The 19,239-nt window shown below is 46.3% G+C and overlaps 1 protein-coding gene across 3 annotated transcripts in view; it reads right to left on the reverse strand.

The window, feature by feature from the left end:
• Positions 1-19,239, reverse strand: part of CSMD2 (CUB and Sushi multiple domains 2) — a 259,895-nt gene that overhangs the window by 136,949 nt on the left and 103,707 nt on the right. For all 3 annotated transcript variants that reach the window (XM_057403460.1, XM_057403458.1, XM_057403459.1), the window contains exons 6-7: positions 12,942-13,054; positions 6,741-6,818 (exon numbers count right to left, since the gene is read on the reverse strand). In XM_057403460.1, coding sequence (XP_057259443.1) covers positions 6,741-6,818; positions 12,942-13,054 — 191 coding nt within the window. The remainder of the gene's footprint in view (positions 1-6,740; positions 6,819-12,941; positions 13,055-19,239) is intronic.

Here is a 19,239-nt window from a genome sequence, read left to right on the forward strand (position 1 = left end):
ACAGAATAGCAAAAGAAACATTCTTTCATCAACTGTCTTGGTGGATGTGGAGAGAAAATGGCAACTGGTAGCTCGAAAACCTGAACGTGTTCCATTTGGTTTCAGAAAACACACAGCTTTGGAAACAAATGTAACTGGAACTGTTTCAGCTCAGTTTATACACCCAAGTGTTTCTAGGAAATGCCAGCTAGGGACGCAGTTTTCCCTCCGTTCCACTACAGAAGTACCTCTGAAAAGAGGGTTCATTCCATTCTGCACAAGGACACCAATTAAACAGCCCATTTCCGAAGCCTGTGATGCAAGCAGCCACCCGCAGAGGACAAGGTGACAGCTACCACCCTCCAACCCCCCCAGTGAGAAAACAGCTCGGTGAAAAGGCAGCTGTATGATACCAGGGCAAGAACCAAGCACAGGACAAAAGGGAGGAAGGAGAAGGGAAATGTAAGTCTGGCGTTTTAAAGCAAGTCATTTAGTCTGAGTATGAAAAATTCGATGGAGCAACCTCAATGTAACTGCCAACAGACATGGAACCTGTGAAGTGGTCAGCAGCACTCAATAAACACCTTCAAACCTCATCCTCCATCTCCCCATTTCCACCTTCCCCCTGGCAAATGGCACAAACAGGAATTCAAGCACTCATTTGGGGTGGCTCCGGGCAGGATAAGGTGAGATCTGGCAACAGACAGATTTCAATTCTGAATTCCAGTAACTGCCAAAACACACAGTAATATGGAGCAAAGTGGGGGCTTTGTCACGGAGCTGGAGAAGTTGATGTGACTGAGCTTTCTGCATCACTAAGGTAAGGACACGAAGAAAACACACGCCTTGGCAATGATGCTGAAGCAACAAAGCATGAATCTGCAGTGAGCGTGTTTCTGCTTCCTCTGCCTAGCACTAAAGGAAAATCCCAATTACACTCCAGAACACACTGCGTTAGCACAGTGCCCCACAGACCACTGCCAACTGGAGGATGGTTCAGTGACAGGCATGTTTCTCACAACAGACGCTGGCTCAACAGTCCGAGATGGGCATGGCACTGAGCAGGGTGGAAGACGTGGAGGAACGTGCATGTAAATATCTGCATGGGAAGGTAAGCATGTGGAGTAGGTACAACAGACACAGGCTGCACAGTGCAAACACACAAAAGCACGACTCATAATCACACCCTGTGTCTTGAGGCACTACATCTGGAAGATACAGTGCTGCTCCTAGGAGGATGGAAGGATCACGCTTCTGCTCATGCTGGTACAGGGCTTTCATCTGAGCATCTACACCTCACTGCTGGCTTCCCACGGCTCAAGGTGCTAACATCTCATCTCAACCCCCCCCGTTCTGAAAGGGCCTTTGTCTCTCCTGGCCCCCCCTTCCACCCCACCGCAACAGAGCCAGCCCCCTGCCCTGAGCACAGCGGACGGGGTCAGGGCTGTCCCTGCTGCTGCTGCCCAGGGCTCGGCGTTCAGCACGATGCTTTGGTGCTCCTCCACGTGTCAGAGGCCACAAGAGTCAACAGAGATGCAGTCTGACGGGAAACCAGGCTCCTGAGAGGTTGCTCTCCCTCTTGCATATTCATAACCTCACACTACTCTCAGTCACGAGGACAGAGACAGGAGCATGAAAGCAGCACACGGCACCTTTTGATGGCTGTGTTTCGTAGGTACAAAGCTTTGCTGCCACCTTTCCCAGTCTGCCATGATTCCAAACGTACGAGTCGGGAGGAAGTGAGCCCCTGTCCAGGGAAGGGATTCACCTCCAATGTTTTCAGCAGCGGTGCCCCAGTAACTGAAGCAGCCATGGTAAAGTCCTGCTCCAGGAACGCGTTATCTCCAGCAGGTCTGAGATGCAAAGCAATTTGGTAATCCTTCTGCAAAATGAAATCACCAGCTCCCAAGAGCCCTTCTGCTAGAGCCTGCCATGATATAACTGCTTCTGAGGAAGGAAAGGTCAGCTGAGCAAAGCCCACAGGGGACAGTCTTCCTTAGGGGTTCTTAAATCACTGCCTACCTACGCAAGCATGATGACTGTGCATGCAGGTATCTCCAAACAAAGTAAAGTTAACACACAGAGTGTACAAACAAGGGTTGCATGGCACAGGTCCATGAGGTATTGAAGCAAAAGTGCTAGATTTCTCATCTTCTATACCTTCCCCAGAGTAAAGCCACACCGAATGAGATACGCCTGTAAGGTACATGTGCACAGTTACAGCTCCTATAGATATATCTGCATTCAAACACCTGGATGCTGCTTCTCACATAGCAGATTACCCCATTCCCTTTCCACATCAGAATCTTTCTCCCATGGCCAAAAGACTATACAGACAGCATCTGTCATGCCCACGTTAGTTACTCTGCGCTGATACCACATCCATTTATGTCCCATACCAGATGACAGCGAACCTCCAAGCCTCTGGTTCAAGCTTTGGGAGGAAGCAAGGCTACAGATGACCACCCAACCCCACAGGCAGGCTGTCAGTTGCCAACTGCATCTCCAAAGACTAAAACCAGTTCTCATTAGCTAGCATTATATTAATATCAATATATCACATGTAGATAAACCAGAGAACAGCTAAGATAAAACAGAGCAAGGGGGAAAGGAAAGATATCTCCATTATCTGGTTGGGATAGTTGGGGCATTTTATTTGTACAGCAAAAGAAAAGGAGGAGATGGATTAGATGGTCACTTATTTGTTCTTCTATCTTTTGTTTTAAACACACACACACACAAATATAACTAAACCAAAGGTTATAAAAGGTATTTGTTATGCTGAGAACTTGCTGTCAGTACAGTGCTCATCTTCCTGAAGGTTTGACTGATCTATGCCTGGGCTGGAGCCCTCCAAAATGAATTCTTCAAGGTTACTAGGAAAAACAATAGCTCTTAAAAACTGTGATGAACTGCTCAATTTCTCCATTATAGGCTCAAGGATTCTCTCCCCCAAGCCACAGAACTACTTTTCCACCCCTTCATTCTCCTCCTGAGTTTTTCAACAACCTCTTTCTCATCATGCATTCCCTAACAGCCAGTTATGATTGCAGCGTTTGGTACAGTGATTTACTCCATCTGTTACAAGAATTGAGAACCTTCTTTAGTTGTCTGCATCTCCCCATGTTAATACAGGAAGTTCACTTACAGAGTCCCAAGGGACGATTTTTTATTGAATTTAGGACTGTAAAATATCAACTACAAAACAAAGCAGCCTCTAAAAAAGGTTTTACAAAGACTCCACATTTCTCAGCAAGAGAAATACAGTGAAAGGCAGTGAGCTCTTCTGCTGGCATGGGGAGAGGGAGGGAAGCACTGTGGCAGCAGTTAGCTGTTTTAACTGGTCATCGTTGTGATCCCGCTGAGGATGGCGGTTATTCCACGCAAACATCAGGTCAAGTTAATGGGTTACAAAATTCAGCCCTAAAAGCAGCAGAGGTGACCTACTGACAGTGTGCTCACCCCAAGGACGAGCTGGCTGCCCTTCCGATCCAGGAAGGTCGTTCTGCACCCATCAACCAAGTCTCAAACATCTCCAGGCCTCACGATACTGATCCAGATGTTAAATACTCACGTGTCTAGTGATAAGCAAGAGTGAAAAGGGGACAGACTTGGGCTGTGAGGCCCTAACCCTAGAGAAGGCTATGCCCTGCTGGAAATGCAGCTGGGGAATTCCGAGCCCCTATTTCACACCTTGCTGCAATCTGCACACAGAAGTAGGCACCTTCAAAAACATTCACAGCCCTTCAGATTTCACAGACCATTTGCAAAGGCTGTGTGTGCAGCACTGCCCTACTCAGACCACACACAGCTCCTCTCAGAGAACCCCAGGCTGGCTCTTCCATGGCTCAGTACTCACTGCTGCAGCGCCGAGTACCTAGAACCTACCACACACTTTGCTGAGAACTACGAGTGGTCAACACCTCCCAACTGACTTTGCATTTGTACATTCAAAATAGATCTTGGTAAGTCTGAATACACAGATCTTGTCCTGCTTCGTACAATCCCTTCCAGTAACACCCAGCAGCGCACCTTCAGGTATGCCTCCTTCAAAGGTCAGAAAAGCAACAGTGATGCTGTTTGGTAAAGCAAAGCACCATGTTTTTCCCACTGTGTGACCTGGAATACGTACATTTACACAAGAAATAAGTGATCTGCTAAATGCAATCTAAAAATCAAAACTATTTTTCCTATCTTGTTCCCTAGAGCAGTATTATTTTTCCCCTAAAAATGACTAAATCAAGATGTCCAAACCATGTTAGGGATGGTGAATTGTGCAAGGCACTTGATTTCAGTTTCAAATAAATACGTCTGCAACCCAACACAACCAGTACCCCCCAAAGTCTGTATTTTTATGTATTTTCTGAAGTAGTACAACAGGTGATACGTGGCTATGTGCTGCCTCCATTCAGACACATAAAACATACAGGCTTTAATCTGGCCAGGTCCATCCAGGCAAACACAAGTCCTTTGAAAGACCTGCAGGGGAATGAGCTGCCTTATTGTGGCCACGGATTCTTCAAGGGAGAAGAGCACTGGAAAACGCTGCTGGTAAGAACGTCCTTGAAAACAGAGCACGGCTCAGCTGTGGCCATTACCAAGAGACACAGAAATTCCTGCTTTGCTGGTATTTGAGCCAGATGAAACAGAGCAACACCAGCGACCTTCACAGGTCGTTAATCAGCCTGTCCCACCTGCATAATCATCTCTGGTGCATCCGCAGACTCCTAAGCTCAGGAAAGCTGAAGAGGAGAAGGGGCCCGGCTCACCATGCAAATCTAAAGAGCAAGGGGAAAGAAGAGAGAACATTTGGGGCTCCATTTCCTGAAGCCACCTTCTCTGGAATCAGCACTTCTGAAGCTGGAAATTGACTGTGGCAGAGGTGTGACAGCAGAAGGCTGTGCAAGATAGAGGTTAATCCGGGTTTACAACCCAGCCCTTGCTGAGAGCAGTGCACACGGAAGGAGCTGAAGGCAAGGGGCTGCGGCAAGCACCAGGAATTTGGGCCACAGCACTATCACCATCTCTATTATTACAGCTTAACAGCTTTCAGGCTAAGCTGCCTTCCTATGCTCTGTTTTGCCTTATCAACTATGACAAGATTAGCACTACCCAAGATGCTGAATTGACAGCTTTGAAGACTGGAGCCTGCTCTCCATTGGGCGAGGATAAACTGGGCAGAGACAACACAGACTTCCTACAGTTTTATCCTCGGAAGCAGAGTAGGACTGTGACAGAGCAGTATACACCAAAAAGGGAACCTCGGTCTGTCTCTTACTTGGCCTTCAGCACCTTTCCCTTACAGCCCCTTGCAGGGACAGTCATTAAGAATGTTCATTAGCAACAGTAAAACCACAAGGACCCAGCTGAGCACTGCCAAGAAGGGCAACCAGGAATCCTCTGTTCTCAATACCAGAATACTTGTATACAGTAAACCAATGACTCCACACCAGGCTAGCATTTCTCACTCGGTGAAGACTCCATTCCCCACATTATCCAATATCCCAGACAGTGCATAACCCACTCCAAACACATCCTTTGTCTCCCGTGCCCATGCAATCAGAGCTAGTCCTGTTTTCCAACAGAATCTCATTCTCAGTGAACTGCAGTGTTTATCACAATGAGCTGTTTCTTGGCAAGAACACATCAACTAGAGCATCTTGCAAACAGGGGCTTTCCCTTAAAAATGGAATTCATTTCCTCTGAACGCACCTCGCCTGTGTTCTGCGCTGGAGATGTGGGGCAATTTACACCCTGCTCTTCAGCCTCCTTGTTGGGCTCGCTCCTGAAAACCCAGAGCCCACGAGCACTCTCATGTAGGCCTGCAAGTGAGCTGCTTTGATTTCCGCCAGCCAGTTCAGCCATGGCACTTAACTGACTTCTGCATCCAAAATTCAAACGAATGAGATGCCCAAAGAGCACCTCTTGGTGGGTGTAATGAACCGTGCACACAACGAGCCATCGCCTCTAAAAACTGATTTAAAATCATTCTGCTCCTCTCTGAATTCGTATAAAACAAAAACTTGAGTTAATTCAGACCCCTCCTGTTCAATCTTAGAGCCCCCTTAACAGCCCAGGGGCCTGTCCACAGTCACACACACAACAAAACTCCAAGTCTTGCTTCTGAAAAGAACCTGAAGTAAAGATGAATGGACCTAATGGATTCACTTCCTGCAAGAGGAACGTGCAGCAGTGACCAAGTGGCATTCTGTGCACGCCTCCAACACATTGACCACTAAATACACTGGAAGTAAGTGAGAGAGAGACCGTAACAACTGGTATCACGAGCTCTTGCACAGCAGTGGTTTGATTTTTCTGCAGGGACATAAAATGCAAAGCCAAAAAGAGAGAGACTGACACTGCCTCTAGATTTTCCAACAGGTCTTTTTTGGTGCGGCTCCTTATCCCTACTTCTCATTTTACAACAGTAACGATAATTCACTTTGCAATATTGTTTGGTTTGACACTGTCCACTCTAAAAGACAGCAGAAGTCATGGACCCCAGCCTGTCCCTGAGCAGGAAGCATACAGTATATATTAAATGCACACACATCAGTCCCCTCCATTCCCACTTCAAGGAGTTAGTATATGCTTGCGAATAGAGCACTGGAAGGAAGTGATGCAGGAATGCAGAGGGAAGAGAGGGAAAAGCATTAAAACTTGAAAGAGTGACAAAGTCTTAGAGATTACTGGAAAGTAAATGAAATGTTCAAGGAGATCAATACCCAAGAGACAGCGTAAGGAGGAGCCAAAAAACTTACACACTGATGTCTTCTGGTTGTTGTCCTTGCTGGGCATCAGCTTCACCCCTCTGGACTTCAGTTCCATTTGCTTTTTGACTACAGAGATTTAAAATAAAGACAAGGAAAAGAATTAGCTGAGCTTTAGGAATGACTTAAAAAGAAGCAACAGCTATATACGCTGCAGGACATCCTGCATCCATCCCTCACAGCTTCACTGATCCCAACCCCTCAGAACCACTGGGGTTTCCTTTGCATTCACCATGTTAGGTCTGCACTAGTGTCTTTGGGGATCTGAGCCAAGCTGACCTAACCTGAGTAATACAAACAGGACACAACGCCCTTCATCCCCAGGTCACAATGCCATTTCCCTGCACACACTAAACCCAGCAAACACAAAAGGGAACTTCCACGAAACTTCAGGGATCCTGGGAATGAAACGCTGAGTTAGGTTCACCCAGTTCTACTGATGCAGTTATTCCATGAACACATTGTGCTGTAAAGCCATTTTCTGCTTCTGTGGGAATACAGCGCTCAAATGAACACCCATAGCCTAAGGACTGCAAACATGATCTGCGTGAACAGTACACTCAGAGATGCAGTAAGATAGCAGGAAAAAGCAGAGCCATATTAAACCCATATTACTGGCAAAGGATAAATTCACAGAGCTGCTACCAGTAGCCACAGGAGCATCAACGATAAAATCTGCATCGTGGCTCTACCAGAGGTGCTGCTGCGACCATCCCCTTTAAACATCATCCAGAAGATGAGAAAACACAAGGGTAGCATCGAGATTTCCAACCATCCATCACCAGGGGAGTCCTGTCCTTCCTCCCAACATGAAAATTCACAGTATGCTACAGATTGGAAGGGACCTCGAAAGATCATTCCCCATGTAACCAAGCAGCTATTTGTTTTTATTATCTGGACTTGGCTGTTACCGAGGCTCTCTCAACACAAGAGGGTTCTGCACAAACCCCACACTGTCAAAACCATCTGGATACCGGCAGACAGACAGTGGCTTCCTGCAGCACGCACACCAGTAGTTTTTACTAACACACAGGATTCGTACTGGCACATTTGAAGTTAATGTGGTTAAAAAACAATCTCCCAGCAGAAAGCATGATGTCCAAACCACTTTATAGGATCCTTTTGCTGATGAGCCAGTCCTTATCTATGGAGGAAAACAGCCTGTCTTCCACTTCAAACTGTTCTTTTCTTGTTCGTTATCTTGTCATACTTTCATCCCTAAATTAGCACATTTCTAAGACAAAGTTGTCAAGAAAAATTACTGATATAACTAACAAGGGGGTTTTAATCATGCTTTTCTTGCCTTTAAGGAAAAAAAATCTGTTTATAACATCTGTTTGCAGGAACTTCAGACAGGGAGATGTCAAGTATCATTCCTTGAAGCTTACCTAAAGTAGTGCTTTCCGGAGCTAGATGCTAGCTTGGAGCTTTTTGTTCATCGTTTGGTTACAGCTTTCTGCTTTCTCTTAAAATAAAGCAGTTACAGCTCACACTGAGAGCTGGATCAGGACTCGGGGCACGGGGGTCTCCCCAGAGCAGAGGGGGAGAATCCCCTCCCTTGACCTGCTGTTCACGCTCTGGGGATGTGGCCCAGAGCATGGGGGGTTCTGGGCTGCAAGTGCTCACTGCTGGGCCCTGGGGAGCTTCTCCTCACTCCACAAAATACTAGACTGGGATTGGGAAGAGTTTGCAGGGTGCTTCCTACAGACACTCCACAGCACTGGACCCATCGTCAGCACTGAAGAGGTCCTGCTCTGCTCCGCCTCCATAGCGCTGCAGTTAAAGGTTCTCTGGCACTTTCCAAACAAGCACAAGGATAACCTCGGGGGCACGGCCAGTCCTCCCTCCCAGTCAATAAAACACAGAGCAGCCCAGGTACCCCAGGCTGAAGTTGAGCTCTTGCAGGATGCACAATGGCTCGTGACTGCAGGATCTAATTCCCTGCGCTCTGAGGTCCTTCGGGGCACAATCGGTGAGACAGCAGCTTTATAAAAATAATCTCCATTTTTTACATCCTCCGCAACTTCCCATCCCAAATTCCATTACCCAATTAGCTGTGATTGTTTCCCCAAGCCACACACAGAGAGGTGCAGGGCTGCTGATTTCTGCATGATTAAGTAACCCTGCGCATTAAAGGACAAGGAAAGCTTTCCTATCACGTGTCTATGCCCCGCACCAGGTACCCATGCTGACCCCACGGATGGGGCAATGCATCCCTGGGAGGGTCAGCTCCTGTCCCCAGGGAACGGGCTGTTCAGCAGGATCTAAAGCAACCTGCAGTGACTTCAGAGGGCTGCTCATCATCACAGAGTCCAGCAGAAGGCAATGGGCACCGAGGTCACAGCTCCAATACATCTGGACTGCACTCTCGTAAGGACATACTCATAACGAAGTCCATATTCCTTCCTGCCTTCCGGAACCTGCGAGCAGACAGAGCCCCGCTCCGAGTTCATGGCTAATGGAAAGCCCAGCTCCAAAACACCCAACAGTAATGAAAACAAGCAGCAGAAACCAGACATTCATTACTAAGGATCAATCCTAAAATACAGAGACTAAACCACATTACCCATGAAGTATATGCTTCCCTAATTGCATCGTGTCTCTTTGAACAATAATTGATAAAGAGAGATCACTACAGACTCTCCTCTTAATCCCTCATTTTGTTTGCAACATGGAGACGTAATGATGAAAGTCAAGCTTTACAAATGACTCAATTTAGATTAGAACAAGTCAGAATACAGCATCACCTGCTTTTTAAAATAATAAATAAGAACAATTCTCCTCTTCCGTGCCCTCAAATTTCTGCTTTATGAAAATCTATTTTGTTTAGAAATCAGAATGTGGAACACGACTACAAAGGACTGTGTCAGGATAATTGGATGAACAGAAATTCCTCTGTTTTCTGGAGGGGTTTTGCTGCTCACACATATCTGATAGATCTAATGGAATACTCAGCGGCCTGTCACATTTGAAAGATGACATTACGAAGCTTTCCCAGCGAGCAGGCAGTCTGTGGTGTTTCTTTTAAACCACTTCATGTTGCTCAAAATGAGGATTTAAGGAGGCATTTATTTATTTTTAATTTGGAAAACAGCATTTCAGCAAAAATCCATTCCAGGAACCTCTGTTCCCCTTGCTGGGGAACGCTATTAAATACAGATTTGCCTGAATCTCTTTTCCTCCTCCTTGGGGTGATTTAGTATCTTAGGATCAGAGACTGGTTTGGGTTGGAAGGGACCTCAAAGCTCCTCCAGCTCCAAGCCCTGCCACGGGCAGGGACCCCTTCCACTGGAGCAGCTTGCTCCAAGCCCCTGTGTCCAACCTGGCCTTGAGCACTGCCAGGGATGGGGCAGCCACAGCTTCTCTGGGCACCCTGTGCCAGCGCCTCAGCACCCTCACAGGGAAGAACTTCTGCCTCAGAGCTCATCTCAGTCTCCCCTCTGCAGGTTAAAGCCATTCCCCTTGGCCTGTCCCTACAGCTCTTATATCATGTAGGACACTATGGCAGGTTGCTTATAGGGATCCTTACTTGAGATGTAGGTGAAGAGAAACACCCTTGAATGCATCCACTTTGAAACTCCTCATTTATGCCTTCCACCAGCTACCCTAAGCAATGGCTTTTTAGGAGTCAGAGCCTACAACAAGCACCAGGATTTTCTCATCTCTGCCTCTCTCAGGATTGCCCAAGAGACCTAACAGGTTGCACAGCATAAGCCATAACCCCTTTGCAGCCCAAGCTGTGATTCAAGATGGATATTGACAGATCTGTTAAAAATGAAGCATTTATATTTATAGACACATATATATCCTTAAAAGCCATTTAAGTGGTGGGGTATGTGCCACAGATAGTTCATCAGAGCGCTCCTCAGGGCGACAGGCCTGTGGGTATTCTGCACTGTGCTATGGGCAACACTCACCCTCATTCATCTTCCCACCAGAGCGTGGAAGACAGAAGGGGAAGGGAATGGGGTGGGGAGATCAATAACAAATGTAATTATGTGTTGGTAAATCAGCTAAAAAGCAATTTGGGATCCAACTTGTGTCATAAAATATGTGGAGAGATGGACTACAGCAGCCAGAGCATTACTTAGATCTGTTTAGCATCGCTTTAAATTCAGCAACATTTTCATTGCCTCATTTACAGCCCCTCATCACTATGTGACAGGGGGATGACACCCAGCTGTGCTGTCACCTGCTCCCAGCGAGGCACTTCGACCTTGTTTTCTTACCACATGCAGGTTTGCTTACCACCTTTGGGGAAAGAAGGCAGAAGGAGTGGGAGGAAGGAAAAGAGATCGATGCACTGATTTCTCCACAGTCCATTTTATTTGCTTTTACAGGGCATGGGGAAAAAAGTATCTGCAGGAATGCAAGATTATTTTAACTCTCCCTGGAAGGGAACAAATTGACTGTATTGAGCAAAGAAAACCTGTATACAGGCTGATTATATCTAACCTTGCTTTTATATTCACAAAGAGATTTCCAAATTAGGGCAAGGATTAGGAAGAGCCGAAACAGAACTTCCGTTCTGCTAAAGCTGAGATTCAACATTAAACAAACTGGAAAGGAAACTATTTTCTTATAGATTATCAGCAAAGCCAGATACTGTCACAGAGGATATAAGATATTGACAAATTATGTACATATATGTCTTTGGAAAACAGGCAGGTTCATCCTAAGCCTCTCTTCCTTCTCTCGGACAGCGCTGGGGCTTGCTTCAGTGCTACTGCTGAAACACATCTTAGCTGCTCTATTTCCTATGGTATTACACATCCTCTTCTGGATGTATTTATTTCCATTAAAGTACTTATGTTCAAGCAAGGTCACGCTCCTATGAAAAGGACGTCACGTTTTGAAGTGGCATTGGCATCTCAATGTTCTACAGGCACAGCATCCCTGGCTGCAAACATCCCGCCTTTATACCCGGTTTGCTTCTTGTTTTAAGTACCGAAATCTTCCCGAACGTAAAGAACCTGACAAGCTCCACAAAAACCGGCTCATGTGTCACAATCTCAGCGTCAGATTCCCTTCACCAGGAGGCAGAGGTTATTCAGTGCCATTTCAAGAGCACGTTTTCAAGCACATCTTTTCAACGCTCAAAACACAGCAGCACAGCTCATTACCAACAAAACAGTTTCCAGGGAGTGCGCTAGATTAGAACCCTCTGACATTTACCTAATCAGAGGAAATTATAACAGTAATCTTTACTGTTCTATTTCAGAAAAAAGCATGATTCAGACAGGTGTTTTAATAGAAAGCAGCAATCATGACAGCAAAGGAAAATGTCACATCAAAAGCCATCGGCTGCACAGAGTCATTTGTTACACAGCAAAACCAACGGGGTTTTCCTTGGAATTTCAAGTGGTTTGTATGTTAAAGGAAAGCAGGGGAAGTTAAATAGCAATAGTGATTCATAGAGTAAAGCCCACACTGGGGCCATGACAACACTGCTAAGTCTAAACAAGCAGGGAACGAACACACAGGGCAGGTCTGGAGATTTAGCAAAGGAAACTCCTCTCTCTTCCACTTTATTCCTTTAACATCCTGGTCTATAGCTATGGCACTTCTCATCAAACTCCTATTCCTTCCTTTTCAGGAAAGCTGAACGGCACTGACACAAACCCCCAGAGGGTGGATAAGGAACTGGATGTCATTCCTGCTCCTTCCCTGCTTCATTTTCCCTCTCCCTGATCCTGCCTGAAGCAACGCTGCACCCACAAAGTCCTTCTGAGCCCTCAGAAAGGATGGTGTCAGTTGTTGAAGGCATCCACTAACCCCCTGCTTTGGTGACCATTTGGTCCCAGACAGGCTGCACCAATGGGATGACCAGTAAAGGCAAAACAGCTTACACCTCATTCACAGGCTCAGTTCCCCCCCTACCTGAGCAGCATGTAAATGTAGACAACAGTCTCTGTGGGACTCTAGACAGCACCTCATCTGTCCCACGTGTCCCACACAGAACCTTCCACACACCTGCACATAAAGGAACATCTCTACCAACAGAGTATACAGTGAAAACGAATATACCTGCAGCTCTCGTGTTTGTGCTGCCAGCAGCAGCTCCCCTCACGACAAAGCCTGGACACCCGCTTGGAAAATGACCAGGACAGAAGGAGCATGCAGGAAGTCAGCTGGAGATTCCTAGGGAGAAGCAGTTCGGCTAAACACACCCTGCGAACAGTGAGCGCTCACCTTGATACTGGGCGCTGAACCCCTTCTGCCTGTGGTTGCCATCGGATGTGAAGTGAAGCCGCAGCCAGTTTTTACTGCTGATAACAGGGGGAGGCAAATTCATCCCAGTAAACCTGCAAGAAAGCACCAACAGGCAAACGTTATGACTGAGAATTACACCCCAAATACCTCTTCTTCCAGGTTATCTCCTGCTAATGAATGCAGGGAATGCCGAACGAGAACCAGGTGCTCAAAGAACACCCCCCATACCCCCCACAGCTGTTTCCTTCCCACTCCTTTGCGTGTCTTCCCATCTCCCAGTTACACATTTGTAATTACTGGGGTTTCCATTCCTCCCTGCTAAGGCAAAGGAGCAAGAAGCAGTGCTGTATGATCTATCCCAATGTGGAGAAGATTACAGCCATCAAACAAGAGGTGGAGAGCCCCACAGCCCATTAACGGTCCTTCGGCAACTGTTTCCTTTATACCTCTTTATACCTTTCTTTTAGAAGAATGTATTAAGCAGTTTGCTTTATTAAACTCCAGCTCATAAGTCTTGGCTGAGCTGTCACATGCCAAGTCTTAGTCCCAAACAATGTTTACCTAAGGCACAGCACATCTGAACTGAGGTCTGAAATGGTCACATTGACCACAGTGAGGGGAACAACACGGCCATGACAAAAGCTATTATGGAATCCTATTATTGTTAATGAAAGCCCAGTTCAGGTCTTAATGACAGACAGTCACTTAATTTAAAATTATTGGCTTCCAATACCTGTGCTTCTTTAGATGAAGGTAAAAGGATCCTGGAAATCTATGCCCATTCCAAAGGATACCTCACATTTCATTACCACACATTTTCAACAGCAGAATGGACAGCCGAGGAAATGTTTCACAAGTCCTTTGCTCAGCTACCACCTCCAAAGGTGAACGTGCCTTTTGCTAAGGCAATCAGCAGGACGGCAGGATGGTGCTCAGCAGCACTGATTAATGTAGATGAACCACAACGTCATCCTGTTCCGCTTGTTAATGACAGTGGGGACGGTTACACGGCATAACTAATGCATCTCTGCCACCTACAGTACGGCTTTAAACCCTGTGCTACGATTCTGCAGCATCCCGCCACAAGACGAAACCTGACTGGGAACATTCTTCACACCCTTCAATTGTTGAAGACTTCCTGTTCGTTCCCCTATTGATCATCTTCATCTCACTTTGGCAGAGCCCTCTGAAATACAAGGGGGTGTAAAAACGGATTCCATGTGGCCTCCCACCACCCTTGGCTAACTCAAAGCCAGCTGAACCAATTTCATGTGAAGCTTCTCCAAACTACTTACTTCAAACAAACATATTTGGGGCTGAGATCAAACCGGGGATCCTAAACCCAACTCTGAGAACGTTACTATGGCTGGTTGTTATGACAACTTAATACTCTTACCCCCAAAGGCTATTTTATTACTCAGTCTGAATCAATAGCCAAACTTTCATATATCATCTTTAGGTATGCCGAGGAAATTTCACTTTATTAACTGTGGGAACCCAGTAATTCAATTGCCTGATATAAAACCCAGAAAACAATAACATTAACTTGCCTGAATAAGGCAGAATTTGACTCTTCTGTCCTCAATTCCACTGCTTGTTTAAAATATACATACCCTTTTGAGAAGGGGATTGAGCAGCCTGCAGTAATCTGCTTACACACACTTCATTTTAGGTACATGAACAGTCCAATACTAACTTCCAGGATCCTGCATATGCAAAGTGCCTGAATCTCACCAGCTGAGGCAATTAACACATTGAAAATCAATTAGAAAAATAATGGATTGCACAACTTGCTACCTTTGCAATAGCAAAAATTATTAATAAAGGCAAAGCAGGAGCAGAGTAAAATAATCAATCATAACCACAGCGCTCTGACCCACTCTGCACTGTTGTAAAGAAATAGAGAAGATTTAGGGTGAACAAAAATGGTCCCCGAGTTTCCTGCATGGAAATCTTCATCAGCTCCGTATGTCACTTGCTTAAGACACTGTCAGCTTTTTGAAAGGACCAAATCAGCCAAGAAATCACTGCCAGGTCCTCGATTCCATATACACCACTGCTCAAAGTCAGCACACAAACCCACCATAGCCACCATGGCTCCAGTCTTACAGACCCCCTTTTTCTCCCTTTTGTAGTCCTATCCCTTTCATCTCCGAAGTTAAACAGCTCATTGTTAACACCAGGCTGCAGGTTGGGGTACTTAGAGCTAGTTTAGATCCCAGCTCCTGCTGATCATCAGTGCCCGACACAGGACAGCCCAAGACACACCAACAGTGACAGCAAAAAGAAAGAAGCTGCTTTCTTTTTCACATGCTCAGGCTAAATCATGAGGTTCCAGCAGCAGAGCAGCTCTGCACGTGTCAGGAACCCAAATGAAATCACTGGAACAAGCACATGGAAACCGACCATGCAACATGTGGAAGTGTGGGATTTGAGCAGTTCGGGGTTTTAGCTGATTCCAGTTAACAGAATTACTTCAGGAGAATAAAGGCCTTACTCTTTGACTAGTTTTGCTGCTTGCAAAGCTGTAACTTCAGGATCTGTCTCTGCACTGAGCCCCAAACCCTCCCATACATCCCCCATGAGGGGAAATCTCTATACAGTGGAAAAGGAATATTTAATCTGTGAATGCCAGCTTGGATGGGGCTTGGAGCAAGCTGCTCTAGTGGAAGGTGTCCCTGACCATGGAGCTGGATGAGCTTTAAGGGCCCTTCCAACCCAAACCACACTGGGATTCTACAATGTTATTTCTTAACATGGCTGGAGCTAGGCATTTAATGGAAAACATCACGCTCACCTGCGGTTAACTACCAGCTTTTCACCATGAGGCTCCCACAGCTTGAAAATAATGATGAGGAAGTATTAATGGTTAACTGATAATGCAATACTTAATTACAGATAAACACAGTTGAACTGAAGCAGCTGCGTGGCCTCTGAATGCAAATGCCCCGGGCTGCTGTCGATGAATCTCAAATGAAAGGGGATGGATGCTCAGTGGGCAGGAGTCCAAGAGCAACCACCAAACCCAGAGGAGCCCCCCAAGTCTCCTGCAGGAGCTACCGGCTCTCTGGCATGGGGGCAACGCCAGGCAGCCCCAGGTAGCACTGCCAAACCCAGCAGCACAAGACAAAGAGGCAGATGACGACAACGGCTGCGACAAGCTCTTGGAGAGGATGCTGATTGTGCCGTGACACAGAGCACACAGTGTCTGCGCTGCCAACTTCTCAAGGTCACAGTATTTTTCTTTATAAGCCTAACGCTGCCTTGCTGGCTTCAAGAAGAAGGAGGAGCCACGTTACAGAGACCTAGAAATGCACAGAGCTCATTAAAAGAAGCCGAAACTCCCTTCTGCATTCCCCAGCACACTTTTGTGCTACATTATGTGCCCGGAATTTTCAGCACCCACCATTAGCTCAATAAATGATTGAATTTCTAACAGTCCAGTGAGTCATGTAAATAAAAGCCCTTCTGTTCTGGAGCCCTGCCACTGCAGTCGTCAGTATTCCAGACTTTTCTTCTTCTCTTTCTTAAATAAGTCTATTAGTAATTTGAAAAACTCCTCAAGCCTCTGTATGTCCACTTCCCCCCTCCTCCCCTTCCTTGCTGCCATCACCAGGAGATATGAATCACTTGATTAAATATTCAGCTTCCTGAATATGGCAACACATTATCTGAAATCTGAGGCTGTGGAATGACTAAGTAGCCATGTAAGAACTGTTTCAGTACAATCAATAATCAACCCTCACTGATGGGAATTTGGTACCCGTTTTACATTGAGCATCTTTTTACTTCTGGAGTCACTTGGAGAACAAGATGAACTGAGCTTCCAGCTCAGGATGCTAAGGCAGCAAGGACAGGTGAGAACCAGGCTCTTCACCTGTATCCCTGGCCTGGAGATTGAGAATTTCTAGAACAGCCTTTCCCTGAACATTATTTCACCCACGCCTTCATTCGAGCCCCACAAGGACCTTGTTTTGGAGGCTTTCTCTTGTGCTCTACCCATGAGAGATCCTTGAAAGCAGAAGTCACCACTCAAACCACACTGAACACTTTGCATGAGGAAGAACCCATCAGAAGATGCCCAGCAGTGCAGGGTCTGTAAGAAATGAAGTCAACTTGGTCAAGTTTCGAGTGTCTTTGACACCAGTGTCAAGCAACCAGTGCACTGAAATCAATGCTCAGAGAAGACAGGAACCCTTGTCACTGCTCGAAGAGTCGTTGCTTTACCAGCCTCAGAGAAACGCAGTGGTGGTGAGGATTTAAAACCCCTTTTCTTGCTGCCTAAGCCTGACTATCTTCTCCTGCCATTAAAGCTCATTCTATGCACAGTGGATAGAGAACAGATTTTAGCTTTTCACATTTTCCTCTACAGACATTAGGAACAGCCCTTCTGTGTGCCGGCACTGCTCTGAATCCTCGCCCTGTCCCCAGCCCCTCTCCCTGAACGCTGTCTCCAAGTTCAGACGGCCTGTGAAAAACGTGTCTCTGAAGTAACTGATTTTATCCCAAACACTTTCCAATATTGTTTTAACCAGAGCACTAAAGCATCTTTGACTTAACTGAAACCCAAGCCTCCGCAGCGAACACAGTTCCTCCAACTCCGTAATGGCATAATACAGAAAGGTTAATGGTATCAAAACTCCTCTTTTGAGGAAAAGCAATGAAGTGCAGCTTTCAACTAAACTATTTTCTTTATTTCTTTTCTTCCTCTTGTATTTCACATTCGATTCAGGCATTAAATATTTATACCATTCTCTCAGCTATTTGTCCCTTGGCACAATTAGTATTACTGTACACGGGTAGCACTGATTAATCTGCATTCACGCACCATTATCTATTTACAATCCCAATTCCTGCTTTAATTTGGATCCACATGGAGAGCAAGAAAGGGGAAGGAAAAACCAAAAATCAATACAATGTCAGAAAGGGAGCTAAAAGCAGGAACAGGGGGAGATCTCTGCAGACAGAAGGGCCAATTTTTAGCAGCCTACACAATTTGATCAGCACGAATTTGACCACAGCACTTCTTAAAGAACCCAAGAACAACGAGCGATTCATCGTGTGGGTGTGACAGGAACCGACTGTAGGAGAGTCAAGGCTCACAACTAGAGGTAAGAGCTCCACTTGAAATCACATCATGTCAAGTGTGATACTTTGAGATAATGGATTTAAAGCACGACCTTGAAGGCACGCGCGTGCCCTGATGCTGTCCAGAACCAGGATGCAGTCAAACACCAGCCTCGGTGAGCCCAAACAGATAAAAGGCAAAGGGGCATCACCGAGGCTGCTTCCCCCCACCCCTGAACTCTTCTGGTTTGGATTCATTTTTCACCAGCGAACAAGCTGAGCTGCAGAGAGCAGGGCACAGACCCAGGGTCACAGCAGCACCAGCTCAGGGCAGGGAGCTGAGCTCTGGGCTTCCGCGGTTCAGCTGCTCAGTGTCACCAGCACTGCCCAGGGTACAGAACTGACACCAGCCCAAGCCCTGGCACCCGCAGCACTGCTCTGCCACCTCAGCCTTGAGGTGATCTCCACTTCCTCATAGGCTTTATTAAACCAAAGCCTTCCAACTATTCAGAGATTCATCTTCCCTTCAGTACAACTGGGGCCAGACTGCAGCAGCTCTTCAGATCTGTGTTATTATTCACTTCACCTGTATTTTTAACTTTTCATCCAAGCCTCTACTCAAATTATCATGAGAGCTGTACCATTAATTCTGAACATCTTATTTGAGCATGTCTATTCTCTTAAACAAAGTATACTTAAGCACCTCTAGACCTCATTTTCTGGTCGCTAGAGACATCCCATCACAATGGACTTTTACAAGGAAAATGAATAATTAGATCAAGTTATTGTTCCTTGCTAAATGCTGCAGGGATGGAAAGAACACACCTGCATCTTAAGTCTGTTTCAGAGGCACAGATGCTGAGGCAACGCAGCAAGATCAGCTTCCCACGTCACCCCACGCCTTTGCAAGTGTCAGGCTGTTGACACGTAGATCCCTGGGGACTCCCGACTATGGAGCACCCTGCAACAACACAGCCTGCAAACAACAAAAATGAACTTCCTGGACCAGTCAGGCTTGTGTCTTGTCATCAAACAGAGCAGAGACCACCTTCAAGGCTTCAAAGTCCATCATCCGCTTGTTCCTAAGATCCACAGTGGGGCTCCTGGGCCACCCTAACCCCCGGGGAAAGGATTAAACAAGCTGCTGTCTGCAGGAGAGGCAATACTCTCCCAAATGGAACACAGAGCTGCTGAAGAGGACAGGTTCTTT

This window comes from Pezoporus wallicus, unplaced genomic scaffold, assembly GCF_028554395.1.
Source record: "Pezoporus wallicus isolate ANWC-B61680 ecotype Strahan unplaced genomic scaffold, APGP_CSIRO_Pwel_v1 contig_8232, whole genome shotgun sequence".
NCBI lineage: Eukaryota > Metazoa > Chordata > Aves > Psittaciformes > Psittacidae > Pezoporus > Pezoporus wallicus.